The following is a 19,517-nucleotide window of genomic DNA, read 5'->3' as shown; positions in this document are numbered from 1 at the left end:
GAACTACCATCACCTAACAACTATTCTGCCCTTCACTCTGCACCCATTCCAATCTCTTTCACATGTATTCCCCTCCATGCTGTGCATATCTGGCCTGAAAATGTTTAATAATAATATAACAGTTACAGGATTGTATTGCTCCTCTCCTTGTCATTTGGAAGAAAACATCAGGAAAAGCTACTGCTATTCTGCAGCCTTAGACAAACCCTCCATTTTTATTTTCTACAAAGAACTTCTGACCTCATCTTTTTAAGCCCCTGGCAATATGCTCTTTAACAGGGGTCCCTTATTGCTAGGGATACTTGTAAATAATGGTAACATTTGACAGATTGCTCAGGTTGGTCACAGGGAAAATATCAGTTTTCAAAGTTTCTTCTAGCTCATAATAAATCTGTACAAATTATTTATATAATCTGAATAAATGATTACCAAAGCTTATGCCTATTTTGTGAAGAGTAAAGCTAATAAAAATGATCATAAAACTCTGAATACAGGAACACGTGTATAAACTGGTCATGAATACATTCATGAGAACTAATCATGAATAAATATAGGCTAGAAATTAGAAGGTTTCTAAACATCAAAGGAATGAGGTTCTGGAACAGTCTTCCAACAGGAATACTGGGGGCTAACAACTTAACTAGTTTTAAGATTGAACTTGATATGCTTATGAAAGGAATTATATGAAGTGGTTACCTGTAATAGTAGGGAACTGGACTCAGTGATTCAGGTGATTCTGTCCAATCCTATGTCCTATTTTAACATAAACACTGTATTATTAATGTTACCCCCATATTTTTGCCTTCTACTGAATATCTTGTAATGGTAATGTATAACATTGATTTAATTAATGTGTTATTTCTATCACAACTGAAATACTACTAACCTCAACACTGAAAATATAAATAAGAACAGATTCCTTTTAACACAGCTAGACCCTTTACATGACTCTTTTATTGTTTACCACATAGGTTAGAAATAACAGGCAAAATCTCTGTCATAAAGAGAGTCACAAATGAGCCTGATCACCCAGCATCAACATAGAGAGTACTTGTTTACAAAATAGTAATGTGATCTCTCTGTAGCTTGATTCTTCAGCACAATATTAAGTATTATCAGGTATTTTATATACTCTCCTTTTCACTCTCAACAAACACAGCAAAAGTGTTTTGTAACAGAAGCAACAATCAGAGCAGAGAATAATGACCAATATTCTCATGTCCAGATCATCTCCTCATGTGGAGGAAACAATAGGAAGCAGGAAAGAGGATAAGAAAGTATTCTGTGGAATTGGCAATAAAGCTGGTCAAAAAACACTTAATTTCAAAATGTTTCCACAAAAACAAAGAGAATTTTTTTACAAATATTTTCCTCCTTTTTGACCAATGCTAATTTATTTGCAATCATTCCCTCGGGGGGGATTGATTTGGGAAGGAATGGAGTTGAAAGGAAGTGCAACCTTCCACCTCTGTTCATCCTGGGAAAGGAAACCCTAGATCTCACAAGTAGGGCGAAGCCATCCCATGTTGCCCTCCTCCCCTTGGCAGCATGCATGTAGCAGAAAGGCATAGAATTAAGTCCAGATCAACTTTCTACAGGGAAATCTACAAGTTTAGTCAGAGATGAAGCCATGGAAAGTTGTTAGTCTTCTGCGCTGATGTTTCTGTTCCCCAAATTTGTGTGAGGTCCTGACTCCCTGCAATTCTTGTAGAGGAGCTTCTGTAGAGGCCCTGGCAGGGAAAGAGACAATACTATGGATCAAATGCCCCTTGCACAGGTGTGTGTCCCTCAGCTAACAGTAGGGGAGGAATGTTCTGTTCCATAGTTTGTTGACATTATGTATAAACAAACATGGGTTCCCACAACTTTAATAACAATGGATCTGTACCATCCCGTACCATATGGGAATTACCAAGCAGGGGCCAGGAAACTCCTTGAGTTTCAATCCCTTACTTTTTCTTCAGTTCATTTCCTCAGATGGCAGGGGTTATCTTCCCCATACTTTGTGAGACAGGCTCTCAAATCCCATTCATGGCTCGAGATCCATGTACATCCTCTTCATAGCTGCCCAGGTCAGCCCTTTCCCATTCCATAGCAGCACAGTTGCTTCCAGAGCCATATTTCCCTTCTATCATGGTTGATCTCTGCTCCCAAACTCCTATCGGGATAAATCATAAAATAGTCAGAATAAGATAATATTAAGGAGGTCGGTAATATCTTATGTTTCCCAGCCCCAAGAAATATGAAGAAGTGGTCATCCTCCCACCTCATTTCTTTCTCTTCTGCTGTGCTCCAGCTCTGTGCTGTAGCTGCAGAAGTACATCTGTGGGATCATGCCATGGAGTCATTACTCCCTTCTTCCATAGCTCCAGCTTAGATGCATCTGACTGTCTTTGTGCATGGTAGTGGAAAGGATGATCAAGGCTGCTGTGTTTTACTTAGGACCATACTTTGTGTGAAAGGGTGGTCAGGAATTATTACAGGATGAGTATAACAACTAACATATGCTCATTATTGTAGTGTTTCTCCTACAAATCCTATTTTTCAGTGTTTAGTATCTCATCTGTTTCAAATCACACTGGACTAAAACTTGGTTTCCAGTCCAGGTGCACATTTGTTTTTCAAAAAAAAAAATGTAAATAGGATTCATTTTCAATTTAGAGATCAGCAAGGAAACAAAATTCTCAGGGGTTTCTACTTTTTTTGGCCTCCCAGAAGCTCAGTGGGCAGTATGTGGTATTAGATGTTTTTGTCCAACATATTTACTTTCTTTTTGATGTTTCCATAATGTCGTTTTTATAAATTACATGAGAATAAACTTCTGAATTTCCAGGGTTTTGCAAAAATATTTCTGTGTAATATTGTTGCATGTAGTGTTTGCCCTCTAATCTTTTTTCCCAACTAGCAAAACCTATAGTGATGCCCAGTTGGTTGTAGTACACTATTAATATTCAGAAGATTGATCGCAGTAAGAATTACGTGCACGAAGTCATGCCCCATTATGTGCATGAAGTCTGTGTGGACATGCAGAGGTTTAAGGGGAAGTATATACTTCCCAAGTCTCTCTGTGGCTTCTCTGAGCCTAAGTCAGTGTGGGAGTTGGGAGGATTGGAGAGTGAGTGGAGCCTTGGCTCTATTCTTCCCAACGTGCCAGCCAGCACAGCTGGACAGGTTTGGGGAAGTAGTAATTTGCTACTTGTAAGGACCATAAACTCTTCTGGAGCAAGGGAAGGATCACAATTCTGAAGTATGATTCCTTACCTGTGCTTCTCACAACTACATACCACCCTTTATGAAGAGTACATTGAAAAGAAAGAATCTAGACCTAAAAACCAAATATTGCCTTATCTCTATGTGCACTGATCTCAGCTGATAGTAGGAGTTAATGCAAAAATCAAAAGCAGTATATTTCTTTATTTCAGTTCATAAACCTCCATGAGCACCTATTTAATGATCAGTGAAAGTTACATACATTAATATAAGCAACAATCATACAATATAATATTATAGGTGCAGCTAGTAGCAATATCCACAGTTTAGATTGTCCAACACTTTCCATTATAAGACTCTGTTTTCATTTGCTTATAAGTTTGTCAAACTTTAACCATTTCAGCTGAAATTTTCCATGCCAAGTGTCTGCTTCAGGCCAAAGTGGCATTTGTTTCTTTATGTTTCATTTTCCAATTTCAGCAAAAACAGTCCAGCCATTTCTGAGTAAGAGGTTAGAGGAAAATATGTTGTTTTGCCCATGTTAAAAGTTTCATAGAATCATAGAATATCAGGGTTGGAAGCGACCTCAGGAGGTCATCTAGTCCAACCCCCTGCTCAAAGCAGGACCAATTCCCAACTAAATCATCCCAGCCAGGGCTTTGTCAAGCCCGACCTTAAAAACCTCAAAAAATGATTTCACTGAGAAGCTGTAGTGACAGGGAATTCAAATTTGGCAAAAGGCATTGTACCTTTTGCCATCCCCATGAACTTCTGTCAAAATTTGACCAAGAGATAAGCTTCTAAAGATTGTAGTTTGCACATGCTCAGGAGAGTTTTGTTATGGTTTGGCAGCATTATTTTCTGAGCATTATTTTCTCAGCATTACTTCTGTACTGAGTATGCTCCATCCCACAAAGCTCCTACATATCAACCAGAATGAGCCTGTTCCGTCCCACAGCTTGACTGAGCATGTGCCATTCTAGGGGCTGAGCAGGACTTTCCCTGCTGTTGCTCCTCCTGGTTGCCAGGGGCCACTATGGTGCTGGACACTAGAACTGAGAGCAGGGAGACTCTTTCCTGTGCTGTCAATGCTCCTCCTGCTAATATCAAGGCAGTGTCAAGGAGGAGGAATCTTTCTAACTGAAATGCAAAAGAGGTTAAAAGCAGAGATCAGAAAAAAGGATGATAGAACCCAGCAGCACCTAGAATCAGAGGGAGCAGAGATAGGAGCTCAGGGAGAGATAAGTGCACAGGGAGGTAGAGGCAGAGTAGGTGTGGACAGATACAAATGGTATTCTAGCCACTACAACACATTTCCCTGCAGAACATAGAATTAAACCCAGTATTCTTGAGTTCCAACGTTCCTCTGCTGCAGGATCTAATTGTGAAACCAAGAAGGCAAAGTATGCGTCTCTGTATGAGCAGTGAATGAGGCAATGGTCCTATGGAAAAAATAGTATATGATCATGTAATTAAAAACTGTATCATAAAACATATGCACAAGGGGGTGAATTAAGGTGTCACCAGCTACCTTAGTTCTGACATTTCTTAACTTCTAAGCACTGAACTGTGCACCATATTATTTTACTAACATAGATTTTTTTTTGTATTTAACAATGTAAAGGGCTGCTCATCCTACCTTAAAACACAACTATCCACCATCAAATACATTGCTAAAGTATCACACACAGGGCCAGCTTGTAAACCTCTTGTTCACATTGGTGATCAATTACCCAGATAGTTCTATTGGTCTCTCTATTTACCAGTGTGGACCAACAGTAAACAAGCTGGCCCATAATAAACCCATCCTATTTTGTATTATTGGCCAGGACTCCGAGTAGAATAATATGGTAGTTAGTGTACATTATGTAATAAGTCCATTGTTAAGTGAGTAGTTTTAACAGCAGTGCCACTGCAGAATTTTATAATCATTTTTATGTAGAGAAAATAGCACTGCAGTTAATAGAACCCTTAATTTCAGCAGTACCCTTAATTTCAGCAAAACATATCAATAATAAGTGGGTATATTGTGCCATGATACCTAGAAAAGTACAGGTAAGCAAAATGTGGTTGCTAGCACATCAGATGTGGCCCAATCATCAGTCTGTTATCAGTTTTGTCAGTTGTGCCTCTGAGAATTAATCTTACTATAGAAAAATGCCCCTACATAATATTTTACCGTTCAAAGTCCCATTTCAAAATCTAAGCCACTAGCCCCATTGTTTCCAGAATGAGAATATTTTTAAGTATATCACATAAAATTGCATGGAAAGTTACTGAATAGTAAAAATAATTGTTTCTGGTGTATTATATTCTGTCTACCCTGAGAGACTTAGACTGACATTCTAAACAGCTTCAAACAGCCATCATTCTCAAAATAATCAACCTGCCACAGAAATGTGTCTCGCTGTCATCAAAAAGTGGAATTTCTCCCCCCAAAATAAAGAGGTGAAAGAAGGGCAATACTGAATATGTGATAGTTTAAATTTCAATATATCACAATCCTGCATCAAAAGGGAGAAAAAAGGTAAGGGTGGTATTTTTGAAAGTGCTCGGTATTGGCCTAACTTTGCTACCGTTGACATCAATGGGAGTTTTACTCTTGAGTTCAACAGGAGAAGTTAGGCCAGCACTGAGAACTTTTGAAAAATCCTAGCCTAAATCTTTAAAGTATTTCTAGTGTCGTTCTTTTGTGAAATATGTGACATATATTGAATGCATGATGGTTTGGTGTGACATAGTGGTTTTATTGGTAGCCATTTGCAATCACTGGTTCAACTCATTTGTGACTTTATCTCCTGAAAGCAGAATCAGACCCACTGATTAAATGGAGTGTCCTGATTTACACCAGTTTAATTGTGATCAGGATCAGGGCTATTTTGTTTTAAATAGAATTGGTCTATATAGCTGACTACGGGTTTTATTATTATTATTATTATAACTCAACTAGTGCTATTCATTGGAAACAATCTTGAAAGATGTAGTGTTAAATTGATGCATTGTGCATGCAAAACACAGGTTAAATTCAGTGTACTAAATTCAGAGTGTACTAAATTCAGAGTGAATAATACTGTCCTTATGTTTTAAAACATGTCAATTTCTCTTAAGCTATCATTTGTCTTAAATATTTAATCAGCTCAGATAAATGTACTTCATTTGGCCTTAACTGTGTGCCACAATAAGATAAGAGAAAGGAAAGCTAATAAAATAAAATTGTAAGGTGAACCAGAAGATATGTTTCAGAATTTATTATAGTATAAATAAAATGTATGAGCATTTTTTAAAGTGGCTGTTGGTATAGAATTGTTTGGCTTTGTGCAAGGGACAATGTGTGAATAGAGGCTACTAAAGGAAAGCTTTAGTAGTTAGAGATTTGGTGATTTTCTCTCATCTGAGATTCCTCCATTGTGTCTGTGTTTGTTTTTTATGTGAAACTGATTTGAAGGGAATATGATACAAGTGTTGCCTTTGGGTACTGAAAAAGCTAGTGGCGTAAGATGCCAACGTGGAATAGTGTGAATTGTACTCTGAATGGGAATTAGGAATCACAAATTTCCACTTCCTGAGGGCCCTGGCTTGGAGAAATCACACCCATATGGGTTATCAGAGGCAGAAGAGATGAACAGAAGAGTGATCCCGGCGAATGAAAATTAAACATAGTTATTTCCCTCCTTCCCCCCGTCTTCCTGTTTCCTTTTCTCATTTCAAGTCATTTAGTGACCTAGAGTGAAATAGACAAGAATTGACAACACATGCTGTTACTAGCTGCAGTGTCTCCATTTGATCCCTAGACATGGGGGGGGGGGGGAGAAACCAATGGTTATACTCTAAATATGACCTGTGTAAAGATAACAGGCTTGATTTAGTTGAAACCGAGCCCTTTCTCCTGCGTTTCACAGGCAGGGGAGTTGGGGTTTTCCCCTCTCTTTCGCTTTCCGCAAAAAGAAAACGTGGGTCGATACCATTTTTATTGTTCAGCTGGGGTGGATTTGAGCATTTTGAATGTCTAATTAAATCGGAGGCTGGTTTAGTCTTTGGGGGGAGTGGAGGGTGGAAAGTCCTATTAAAACGACCCCTTTGGCTTGGGGTTAGCCCGGTACTGTTGCCCCCAAATAAACAGGGAAGGGGGGAGGGAGATGGGGAAAGGTGAGTTGGGCTGAGTGATGTCTGGAGGGCGAACTCGTGTCTCTTGGCGATGTTGTGGGCTGCTCTGCTGAAATCCGTCCCTCTGCTTGAGCTGAGGCAAAGGCAATAGTCGGAGGCATCTGATGCTGCCGTTTCCAGGGTGAAATTTCCAAGGCTGATCGTTTTAAAAAAAACAACACACCCTTAACAAAAATAGCCAGAAGAGCAGAAGAGCCGGCATCTTCCAATGCAACCAGTGTAACCTAGACAGACATTTTTTAAAGCCATCTGCATTTAAACTAACCACGCACACAAAAGAGACAACGCTAACGACCACCCCACAAAACAAGGCGCAAGAGACAGATAGAGCTGGTATGAAAAAGAAACAAGCCTGTCTCCCCCCCGCCCCCAACCCCCGATCAGTTTTTGCAGTGAGCTGATGAGGCTAGGAAGTGGCTGGCCGGCCGTGCACCAGGCGGCTGCTGGTAGCAGAGCTAGGCGAGGTTTCAGCACGAAGAACGCTGGACAGCTCACTGCACGCAGCCTAGCCGTCTCCCTGCCTTTTCTCCCCCTCTCCCCTCGCATTACTGTACAGCTGGAGATGCATCTAAATTAAGTCCTATTGAACAACAAGTAGATCTCTTCTGTCCGGGAACTACCCTAGACTCGCCTCTCAATTAAACTGCATTTTCGCTTCATGGAATTGACCGTCAAGCATAATTATCCCGATTTCTCTCTCTCTCTCTCTCCTTTGCAGGAACGACTCTTTGGGAACCTGGTCCACCCAGGGATGTAAAACTGTGCTTACCGATGCATCCCATACGAAATGCTTATGTGATCGTCTCTCTACCTTCGCCATTTTGGCTCAGCAACCTAGAGAAATAGTAAGTAACAAAGAAAAAAAATCCAGATTTAATGCAAAAGCAGGAAGATTTGTTGTCCAGCTTCTCTGTCAGGTAGATTTCAGACGTTGCATCGAGGAATTGTTTAAATACTGAAGGTTGGCAAAATGTTGTTAGTCTCCTGTTATCTACAGTAGCTCAGATAAATGAATTCCAGATTCTGTGATATAACTAAATCCTAGTCAATTTCGGACGGCTTCCATCTCAGTATTTTATAGGAAGGCCTTCTAATTGTAATGCAAATGTGTCAAAAACTTTCATATTGAATGATTATCAACTTAACAGCCTTTTTCAAGTGTGTTATCCTTTCAAGAGGAGTGTAGAAGGTTTTATTGCTGTTAGTAGAACGAAAACCCTAGATAAGGTAGTTAAACAGATTGCAGATCTGCATTGGACATGTTTAGTACAGGTTTTCTGTGTTGTCTGTTGACATCTTTAAGAAAAATAACAAAGTTTGCATGGAAAGGAGTGACATAAAATATAGAAGCAACCACTCTAGGTATTACTGCATTTAAAAATAGTCTAAAAAGCAAATCGTTTTGAGGTTGAACCCCAAAGGGCAATTATTTGGTTTTCCTCTTTTTGGAAGTGTATGATCAGTGACTGTTTTTAGCAGTAAGCTTCAGCTGTTTGGAAACAAAGTGTTTGAAATAAAGCATGACTTTCTGTGTAAAATCTGGCCTAAAAGTACATTAGTCTTAGCTCTTGTTTGGTTGACGAAATATACCTTGATACAATGTAATTTACAATGCATACTTGAGACTTTTAAACAGCATATTGATAAGCCATATAGAATATTTTGCCAAACTTTTAGGTCTAAATCCTTTAATTTGCATTAGCCAATATCATGTTAATTTTAGAATACACACAGATATCCCTAATGCATAATAGTGATGTCTGAGACTAATTGTTTTACAGCAAGTAAGCAAGTTTGTTTTTTCAAGGTCATGTATTTATTTTTCAACTGTTATTAGTTCAGAATAGCACAGATTAAATAATTCTAGATTTCCAAGTTCTTCAGAAGAAGCATACAATATTTTTGTGTTCCCTTACATTGTCATTTCTTCTATATGATCAGAGGCCCAAGAAAACTAAGCATGTGAGAATACTGGACTTCAGACAAAGTTATTAAAAGTCCTAAAGTTTGGTCATTCTGCAGTGAACATGATAAAGTACTGGATGATATTTAATAGCTGTCAATAAAACAAGCTATTGGTTTAGCCCATTATTTTCAAAATATTTCTACCTTTCAAGGAAAATAAGTATTTACATTAATTTTAACTAGGGTGACTTTTAAACCTAAATTAATATTGTGTTGTCCTACTAAGTTGTAATATCATCATTTGCTTTATTTTACAAAACATTATGTAATGGTATAATAAAACATTTTAAGGCTCTAAGGCCTCTCTGGATGGCATCAGTAATTAAAGATATCTCAGAGATATGTATGGATCAAATTGGGAATTAAGTTAGAAGGAGTACATGTCTGCTTCATACCTAATATTACCAAGGCTGGCTGTGATACAGTAGCTGTTTTAGGCATTTTCCTTTATTGCTCTTTTCTGGCATTTTAATTTCTGGAAGATGGTTTTTACTCAGAGTAGTTTGTTGTAACCTACAGATCATGGAATCATCTGGCGCCCCCTCAGTAACCCTAATAGTAGGCAGTGGTCTCTCATGCTTGGCTTTGATCACCCTCGCAGTTGTCTATGCAGCACTATGGAGGTATGTAATTGATGACATGGTTGAATGGAAATGCACAATTGTTTAGAATTAAATTAGTAGTTCAGGATGCCATTAGATATGTTCTTATCTTCTATATGTAATAACAGTAGGCATTTTTAAACAAAATAGCTATACAGTGCATGCTGCAATTGATCTGTAATAAATCCGATTAGTGTAATTGATTTGCTTGTCTGTCCTGGTCTACTGGTGATGTTATAGTCCATATCTTCTCTCCTCTCTTCAGTATTAATGATATTGCCCTTTCAGTGCAGTAGTCAGACAGATAATAAACATTTTATAGGATTCCTCCAGAAGTGAATTCTTATATTTGAATTAAGGCTTCTGGCCTATTTCCTGACCCACTTCTCCTCCATTTACATTTGAACATGAGGTATCTGTGTAATAAAATCTACATATGAAAGTCACACAAGTTTCAGGTTTTTCAGGTCCACAGATGTTCAGACTACTATGCACACTTCAGCTGCATCGTTCATTGAAGGGCATAGAATGAAGCAGTATGCCTTCAAAAACATGTTTGGTTGGGACTTTGTGGCACAGTCTAATACTGAACTTGCTTTGTACCTTAGGGGACCCCTAGGATCATAAATGCAACTGAAAGGCATGGAGGAATTCAGTAGGAGGGAGATTTAAAATAGCATGATTAGTTAGTAAGGAAGAAGAGTGAGAAGTATATAAAATAATGAGGGACAGAGTCAGCAAACTAGGGACAGCTATTTACCCTTTCCCATAATACAAAACCAAAAGGGCACTTAATGAAATTAAAAGACATCAAGCTTAAAAGGATGGAAACTGTAACATTAACCAATGGAATATGCTGCCACACATTATTACTAAAATAAATAGCTTAATTACCAAAATAAATAGCTAAATTTCTCTCTCAGAGAGAGAGAGAGAGGGTGGGGGGGATTAGACATTTTTGTTTAATATAGAAAACCTGGTTATTCCAGCCAGGATAAAATATTATAAGGATTATCAACCATCTTGTCTTAAGGAATTAACATCGACCACCAATCAGTTTCTCGTCACAGACCCTACTGCTCCCCCTGCCCAGCTTCAACATGTCACATTGTCAGTGGCCCCTTCTTAACCGATTTCCAACTGGGCAGGCCTCTGTGCAGCCAACCAGCCCCATTGGGATCTTCAAGATAACCCAAGCTGCAGCGACAGTGCAACTCAAACAATGACTCACATCGTCGAGGAGTGTCCACTAACCAAATGCAGTGGAGGGCTCCAGGAGCTCTACTTGACCACTAAGAACACTATTGCTTGGCTAATATTCAAATGCTAAATAAATAAATAAGAAATAAACTGAGTATAAGATGGATTCAGGAAGTGATTCCCAACTCCCCAGTTGCAGAATTGGCTGGGTGCATTATGGGGTTATTGCTGTGTCTTGTGATGTATCTAGCATTGATGGAGACCTGGTATGAGGCTGAATGTATTAGTGGTGGTTCCCAGTAGAAGGGATTCTAAGCTGGGAAAGGAATTGTTTAATGTGACCTGAGAGGCATAAAAACAGAGTTTGGATGAAACTGACAAAAAGACAATTTAGATTTATATCAGGAAGAATGTGCTAAAAGTGAGGCCTTTTTAACTGTAGAAATGACCTTTGATATTCCCAGCATTTGAGTTATTTAAAGCTGGAGTGAACAAAGCTTTCAGGAGTACACTTTAGTCAACAGTCCTGCACTGGCAGAAAGATGAACAGTGGATGTAATAAGGGTTTTCCTTCACTAACTTTTGTGATTCTTGGTTCTTGTGGGCTTGGTTATGTCATCCTTGAAAATATTTTTATTTAGCAGAAAACCCCTGCAATTTGTCTGGATTAGCAGTGTCTGCTCAAAAGAACTTTGGAATAGTAACATTGCTGATCAGAAGAAATCAGGTGCATTAGCAAAGCTGCTGAAAGCTTGCACATCATCTGCCTGGCTCAGGGCAATGCTGTGGGCCCCTAACTTTCCTGAGCACTAAATCTACCCACACATTGAGTAGCAAAAAACTGTTCTTGTACCATGTTCAAATTTGAGCTTCTTCATAGTTCCAGGGTGTTTGATGTTGGGTCTGCTTCAGGTCCATCTCTAATAAGAAGTTAGAGTAGTAGTATATAGGCAAATTCATTAGCCTTTTTGTATTCATCTGCCAAATCACACACAGCCTTGGGCATTATACTTTTTTATTTATAGGAGGAATGTTTCTTGGGTTATCTTGTACTCTTTTTATGAAAAGTGTAATTAGACAACTGGGCAGAAAGGACAATGATTTATTTTCTATCCAAAGCACAGCACCTCAAACTACCCCTCTTCACTGTGCCCTGAAGTGTCAGCTGTGGTTATGCATGTAAGGCCCGACATGGGGTTTAAACCCATGACTTTCTGGCCCACTGGAGAGATAGCATCAACTGAGCTGTACTGACAAAGTAAAAGCTATAAATAAATTGCATAATTTTCATAAAATCTAGGCGCCCACAGCTCCCAGTGATTGGTCTGAAAACCAGAGCAATAATACCAGAGGGGTAGCCGTGTTTCTTGAAATAGTCATCATTGTTTTGGTGTGTTTCAGCTTATACAACATGGTGTAGCAAAATGAGGAATTTACATTTTTAAGAAACCAGTTGATACAGTTATTTTGTTATCCTATAAACTATTTTCCTAATAGTCTTGTAAAATGAATAATGTAACAAAAGTTGGCAACAGGGAATATGTAATGCTCACTATTATAATTTAATATCTACCAGTACAAAGATCAGCTATCTTTGCTATTTGATGAAGGACTTATTGTATTATCCCTTCTGCACACAAATTATTTTGTAAATGTAGTTTAAACTTCAAAAATAATTTATGTTATAATTATCCTAATAATGTAAGTGTTTAAGAATGCACTGCCATGTTATGATCTACTATACTGCATCTTAATTCATATTGTGGGCCGTATCCTTAGTAATGGGGCTATTTCGAATTATGCCAACTGTGGATCTGCCCCTCTATGAACACTCCCATAGAGGAGCAGACAGCAGAAGAAATTATATTACTATTAAGCTGAATTTATGCAGTCACATTATTATCAATATGATTCATATCAATAATACCAACAGCTTATAATGGAAGCACTGATAGACTCTAGCTTTAATGTCTTGAGACATTCTGAGGGAATTATAAAATATATAATGGAAACAAAAACTTTTCTAACTGGCATGTTATTTTGTATTAGTAGGAGAGACCAAATGAGAAATAATGTAATAGTTTAATAGAAAATTCTCTCTTGAAATTCTGGTAACAGAGCTCTTACATTTTAAAATGTCACCCACATTTCTAAGAATTGCATTCAAGTATTTATGGTTGCTTATCTGTTATGATAATATTTTCATTTTCAATGGCTTTAGAACCTTTTTATTCTATATTTATTTGGACAGGTACATCAGATCTGAGAGGTCAATAATTCTAATTAATTTCTGCCTATCTATTATCTCATCAAATATTCTTATACTGGTTGGACAAACTCAGACACATAATAAGGTATGATTGATTATATTGACTTTGTATTTTAATATCTATCTTTTTGTGTTTAATTTGGATACAAATCCATTCTCACAGAACTAGAGAGTTTTTGGTAAAATATTAACAGGCAAAGGAAATTATTTAACGTTTCCTAATTTTTTTCCTCCAAAAATCCCTGTTGGTATCATTCCCTTTGGCCATGCTGTGTTCTCTGTGGTAGACCTGTGTGTTTTATAACTAAATTTCAAAGCTGAGATAGTTCAAAGACATAAAACATCAAAAGCACAAATTCTGGCTCATTATAATAGTTGTAATAGGATTGTGTGCTACAATGTTGTGGGGTTTTTTGTTTTGTTTTGTTTTTTGTCTTTTTATTAATACACTGACACTCAGAAGGCAAGTGTAAATTGCTTGGAAGTTAGAGTACAACTCTTGAAAATGTGCACAAGCAGCTATACTCAGATGCTGTAGCAAGGCTGTGTGGGTACTAGATAAATATAGAACTATTAAACCTTTGATTTCTAATGGATATAGAATAGTAATAACCTTGTGCATCTTGTTTATGTACAGTTTGCAGAACCTGGTTTCAGACTATTAGTGGTTTCAGACTATCTTTATCATATGTAGACACTTCTATGTACTGGGTCATCACAAATCTCTGAGTGATGCTGGGTAGCTTTTCCAAGCAACAAAAAGCAGTTGTTTTAAATTAAATAAAACCATTCAAATGGTTTAGAAAAACAGAATACTATATTTTTCTACAACAAACCTAAATTTCAGACAGTACTTGCCTTCATCCATCCCCATTACTGTCATTCACTTTTCAAATCAGTGCTTAGGAATTTAGCTGAATATCTCCACTTAGTCAATGAGAGGCACATGGCAACATGCTGAAAAATGTACCTCAAAAAATATACTTGTACAATAATTCATAATATAATATTGTATACGTATCTATTTGGTGCTGCAGAAGGAAGTCATGTGAATCTCATTGACTTTAAGAGGAGTTATGCAGCTAAAGGCCTGACTAAAATTTTTAAAAGTGCACAAGTGATTTAGGACCCCGAGTCCAACTGCAAGTAAGTGAGACTTAGACTCCTAAGTCATTTCAGTACTTTGGAAAATTTTACCCCAGAACACTAACTGGAAACGTTTTATATTCTACTTTATTATACAGCAAGTTGCATTTAACTGAAAGGAGAGATCCCCAGTAGTTGGCCACTGTTCTCAGAAAAGAATAGGAAGTGACATGGAAAAAAACATGCTCCTTAAAACAGAGGTTGGACCAGAGATTGTGAGCATTGTAAGGGCTGTGGATCCTGGTTTAGACAGAATCCCTAGCTAAGGGGGTGATAATCGCACTCCAGCATGGGGAGCCTGGAACCAAGGCAATCTCTAATCAACTCCTCTGAAAGCCACAGCCCTAGTCATTCCATCAGTAGCCCTCTCATTTTCTGAGTTCCAGAAAAGTGTTTGGATGTTTCCTTGACTTCTTTTTGAGAATAAGAGGTCCTAAGAATGGAGATCTTCTGATGCAATTTATGAGAGAAAAAGAGCACATTATGAAGTCTACATTTTAAAGTGTTTTGTGGTCTGAAAAGCTGCTCTAAAAATGGACATTTTTCTATCCATATATGTTCTCTGTAGTCCATATGTTGTCCTTGATACATGTGCAGAACACCCAGTACCTTAAATGGATCAAGGGCAAAATGTGGTTCTCTTTTCCAAGGCCATAGGTTTCTCTTTTCTTTGTTTCCTGATTCAAACTGGTTTTTACTACTGTGTCCACTTCAGAGCTAGTATACTGTAGCTCCAAAGATCACCATGTCTATGCCATGCATCATCAGAAAAGTTGCCAGCTAATGCCATGATTCAGCAAAACTCTTAGGCATGTGCTTAAGTCCCACTGAAATCAGAGTAACTGAAGCATATACTTAACACATGCTGAAAAGCATTTGAGATTTGCTGAATCCCGGGATCTAAATTCTTCATGGTAGAATTTTTATTTTTGATGTTGATATATGAAAAAAGACCCCACATTTAGATTTCAGAGCCAACAGCTGGGGGGCGGGGAATCTTAGTTTGCCATGTTAACTGAGAAAATTTGATCTGGAAGAAGCAGAAATAGAAAAAAGATCTGTGTCTTAACCATTGTTTGAGAGGAAAAAACCTTTTGACATTAGCCTTTTATATGAGTTATATTAATACTATTCCCTGGTAATACAAACAGGATCCCATGGTGGAGTTTATTAAACGTGTGGGGGCCAAATGCTACAGTTTTTACTCAGGAGAAGGTTTCATTCAAGTCAGCCAGAAATTTCCCTGAATAAGGACTGCAGGGAATTGACTCTTGGAGAATAGGTGTCGCTGCTCTGGTACTTGAGAAGAAGGGAAGCATTTTAAACATTAAATATAAGAGGACTTGTCTTCATGTTGTGTAAAGAGAGAGAGACCTGATTTACCAAGTTTGAATTCTATACTATCCTATTCTCCTTTTGTACCACCACCATCACCATGGTATCTGATCACCACTAATCAGTATCTGTGTACTAATCCCAACACCACAAAGTTCAAGGGTGTTCACATATGATGTTCCATTATATAGCCCCACTTGTTCCATTTATTATTGGACTTAGAACTGGATCTGGGTTTAGGATAGGTTTAGATATGGTCAAGGCCAAGTTATAGTAGTAAATTGGAGCAGTGTGTAAATTAAGCAAAATGAAAATTCAGTGATTACAGACAGCATCTTGTTGTCCTGGTTTACAGATTGTAGATTTCTCTCTTTGCATTAATCACTTTACAGACCAGTTTTTATTTATTTAAAAACTGTTCCAACTTTAAAAAACTTGTACTTCTGTGGGGCTATTTTTGTGCACACTGGCAATTTGTGAATAAAGGAATCATGACTCTTGCACTAAATAAGTGCAGATTATTTCTTATTTTTTTATTTACTTTAAATATACCATAGGTATTCTGCATATTAAAACTAGCAATAGTATTTTAACGCTGAGTGTATTATTCATGGTTTGACTTTCTTTGTGTATGAAGAATTAATGAAGACTAAGTGAGTTTGAAATACTGTACTTTCTCTGTAAAAGTATGTTCTGTCCTTTTTTTCCACTAAAAAAGGGTCACGATATTTCACACAGGCAAAAATGGACAGTGTACTGATAGGGCCATATAAAAGTAGTCTAAGTTCTTCAAAGATGGAATAGCTTTTATATTTCAAATACTCAGTGTTTAAAGGCAAAAATTCTTCCCTCTCAAGTATTTCAACTAGAGGGTTCAGACATTAGACCTGAGGTATAGGCCATGGAGCTTTTTCACCTGTTTTAAGATAGAGAGGGGGGAATAAAGGATGATGGTTGTTGGAAGATTTGGGATTGAATAGCTGTTTTCACCAGAAAAGCATTTTTCTTTGTTCTCTTCATAGTGAAAGATATTGTGCAGTTTCTTAAAGGAGACAGGAGAGAATCGGTCAGCTAGTCTCAATATGTTTTCCAAAGAAGTTTCCAAATGCAGAAAAATCTTGTTGAAAATTCTCTTAAACCATGCATAAGACATGTGTAGAGACTCCTGTTCTCTCAAGCACCTGTTTTGAAATAAAGGTTGTTGGAGGCAGAATTTTCAAAAAGGCTATAAAGTTTCTACGATTATGTATCCTGCTTAAATATAATCAGTGTTGCACTTGGAAGGAGATATGAAGCATGTTAATTTATTGAAACATTTTGATACTTCTTTCTGCTTCTTGGTTTTTTTTCTTAGGTAAAACTTGTTCTGTATAAAATATTAGGCATATTACTTTACTTAAACATGGGGATATTTCTAATATGATTAGTGTGCTGAAGATACTCCTTTCAATTCTGATTTAAAACTCATTAATACTGGTATTAAGGGCCTGATTCAGAATCCATTGGAGTCAATAGTAAAGATGCCACGTTGCATAAATAAGCTAATAGGACAAATAGATGTGTGCTTTGTCAAATACTAGAAAGTGTCCCTAAAACCGACACAAACACTGAGTTTTTGCTTGGTAGAGACTACCATTTTGGGGGGGGAACTATATTTTAGTGATTTGAAGGCTTGATTATGTCATGTAACTCTTTCCATATAATCTGCTTAAGTTGCTTTCCTTGCCATAAAGAAAAATGGCTGCATTTCTTCACTGCATGGATTTTGTTGCTTGAAACTATAAATCTTGATTATGCTCCAGCTCTAACTCATCAAGTAGGCTTCCCCCATCCCTCAATAAGGTACTGATAGGTATTGTCCTGATTTTTTTTTTCTAAATTCCCTTTTTAGTTTCTGAATGTGCATATACTAAAATATCTGGCTTCATTCAGAGTTGCATTGTAAATTAAAACACATTAGTCATCTGAGAAACAAATACTGTTTTCCTTAGGAAGAAAACTGTGCTAAACAAACCAAAAAATACATTTTACAGGTGGGGGAAATTAATTCTTTTCCATCTTACCTGTTTCTACCATGTTTCAGAGTTATCTGACTGCCCTGCATTGGTGCCGCAAAGGGAATCTGTGTGGCTTTTGAGAAATAGGTGCATTTTCCAGAGTGTATGCTCTTCCCTTCATGCACACTTATCCATAATAGGGTGTATGTATGCCCATCAAGGGAAGATTATATCCTTTAGAGTGAGGTAGATGATCACAGCATGTTTAATTTTCTGTATCCTCTCTAATTGTAGCCTAGAGTTTGTGATGCTCACTATTGCAGCATTTTGGTGATAATCCCTTATTTACATGGGTTTACAACTCAGCCATAAAGTCTGCTTTGTGTTAAAACTTGGAGCATTACATTGGATGTGTAGGGAGGGGGATTTGAATATACTCTTTGACCATCTAAAGTACAAAAAAACCTAATAATCAGTTTGCATAAATGCTTTAGGGGGGAAAAATGGCTTAGAAACCAAACCAAACATGCCTAAAGTGTTGCAGATCATTAACCAATTTGGATTAGATCCCTTGACTGGATGAAGCTATTAAGTTACTACTTTTTACAAAATAGATGCCTTTATGCTCCCCTCCACCCTGACACATGGCCTGAAGCCCATGAAATTACAAAGCAATGGAAAAAACCTCAGAAGCAGCAGGAGCCAGTGTAACATGTCCCCTCCTCACTCCCTGAAGTAGCTGGCTGTGTAATTAGAGCTCACCAGGGGATTGAGGAGTCTTTGTGGAGGGGTGGAACCAGGGAGCAGCACTTTATCTGGCATGATTACCTCAGATATCCATGTGGGTATTAATTCTGCTTCTAGCCCATGTTAACTGTTGCACCCTACCTGAAGCCACCTTATAGAAAGGGTTATTGTGGAGGCAGAGGAACCAGTAGCAACACAGCTAAGAAACAGCAGGCAAGAACTCAGGCAGCTGGAACACACACACACAGTGTGAAAACAACACTGAGGTTGTGTTTAGAAAGCAATGAATGAAGAAGGTAATTTACAGTTGAGGAAGTAAACTCTGAGCCTAAACTGGTGACTTCAGTGGAGCATAACCAACTAACTCCAGCTGAGGATCTGGCATAGGTCCTCCCACTCATGTGAACACCAGGAAGCCATTTTAACCCCTTCACTGGTGAGTCTCACCTCTGCCTGTGTGTGGAATTTGAATGCAGTGGCTCTTTGAAGGGCTGGTATAGCCATGTTATTGGAATGTGTCTGTGCTCCAAAGACCAGCAAACAGAGTGTATTTTGCCTATGTGCTGTGCATTCAGGAGCACAGAACCAATTAACTGCAGTGGAGCCCACTTAAATGAATACCTGTTAACGTATTAGGCCTGTTTAAACAATGCTGCTTCCCTATGCCAAACTCTGACAAAACCTGTTAGCTTCCGGTGGATTAGCTCACTACTCTGAGACTTTTAGGAGTCTTTCTGGGGAGCAGACCCTACATTGCTCTCTCCTACCTCAAGGTGAGTACACAGCTTGTCACTCCCACTATTGATACCTGCCTCGGAGAAGGTTTGATTTGAAAGCACCAAGCGGTCTCTTTCTCAAAATATATCAACTGTAGCAGTCAGT

General features: G+C 38.0%; 1 protein-coding gene and 1 long non-coding RNA gene across 12 annotated transcripts in view; one reads left to right on the top strand and one right to left on the bottom strand.

The window, feature by feature from the left end:
- ADGRB3 (adhesion G protein-coupled receptor B3) overlaps nucleotides 1–19,517 on the top strand; it is a 626,613-nt gene that overhangs the window by 508,405 nt on the left and 98,691 nt on the right. For all 10 annotated transcript variants that reach the window (XM_039531243.1, XM_039531244.1, XM_039531245.1 and 7 more), the window contains 3 exons: nucleotides 8,093–8,219; nucleotides 9,859–9,962; nucleotides 13,393–13,495. In XM_039531243.1, the coding sequence (XP_039387177.1) occupies nucleotides 8,093–8,219; nucleotides 9,859–9,962; nucleotides 13,393–13,495 (334 nt within the window). The remainder of the gene's footprint in view (nucleotides 1–8,092; nucleotides 8,220–9,858; nucleotides 9,963–13,392; nucleotides 13,496–19,517) is intronic.
- On the bottom strand, nucleotides 1,291–18,075 carry LOC120401353. 2 transcript variants are annotated; one of them, XR_005596392.1, is made up of 4 exons: nucleotides 17,955–18,075; nucleotides 8,144–8,208; nucleotides 1,954–2,158; nucleotides 1,291–1,730 (listed from the first exon to the last, which is right to left on the bottom strand). It is a non-coding gene; the product is annotated as an uncharacterized LOC120401353 (long non-coding RNA). The 2 variants fall into 2 exon arrangements; XR_005596391.1 differs by having other exon boundaries at nucleotides 1,291–2,158.

The sequence above is a fragment of the Mauremys reevesii genome, linkage group 3, assembly GCF_016161935.1.
Source record: "Mauremys reevesii isolate NIE-2019 linkage group 3, ASM1616193v1, whole genome shotgun sequence".
NCBI lineage: Eukaryota > Metazoa > Chordata > Testudines > Geoemydidae > Mauremys > Mauremys reevesii.
The sequence above is the reverse complement of the archived record's forward strand: the minus strand, read 5'-3'. Positions and strand labels throughout refer to the sequence as shown.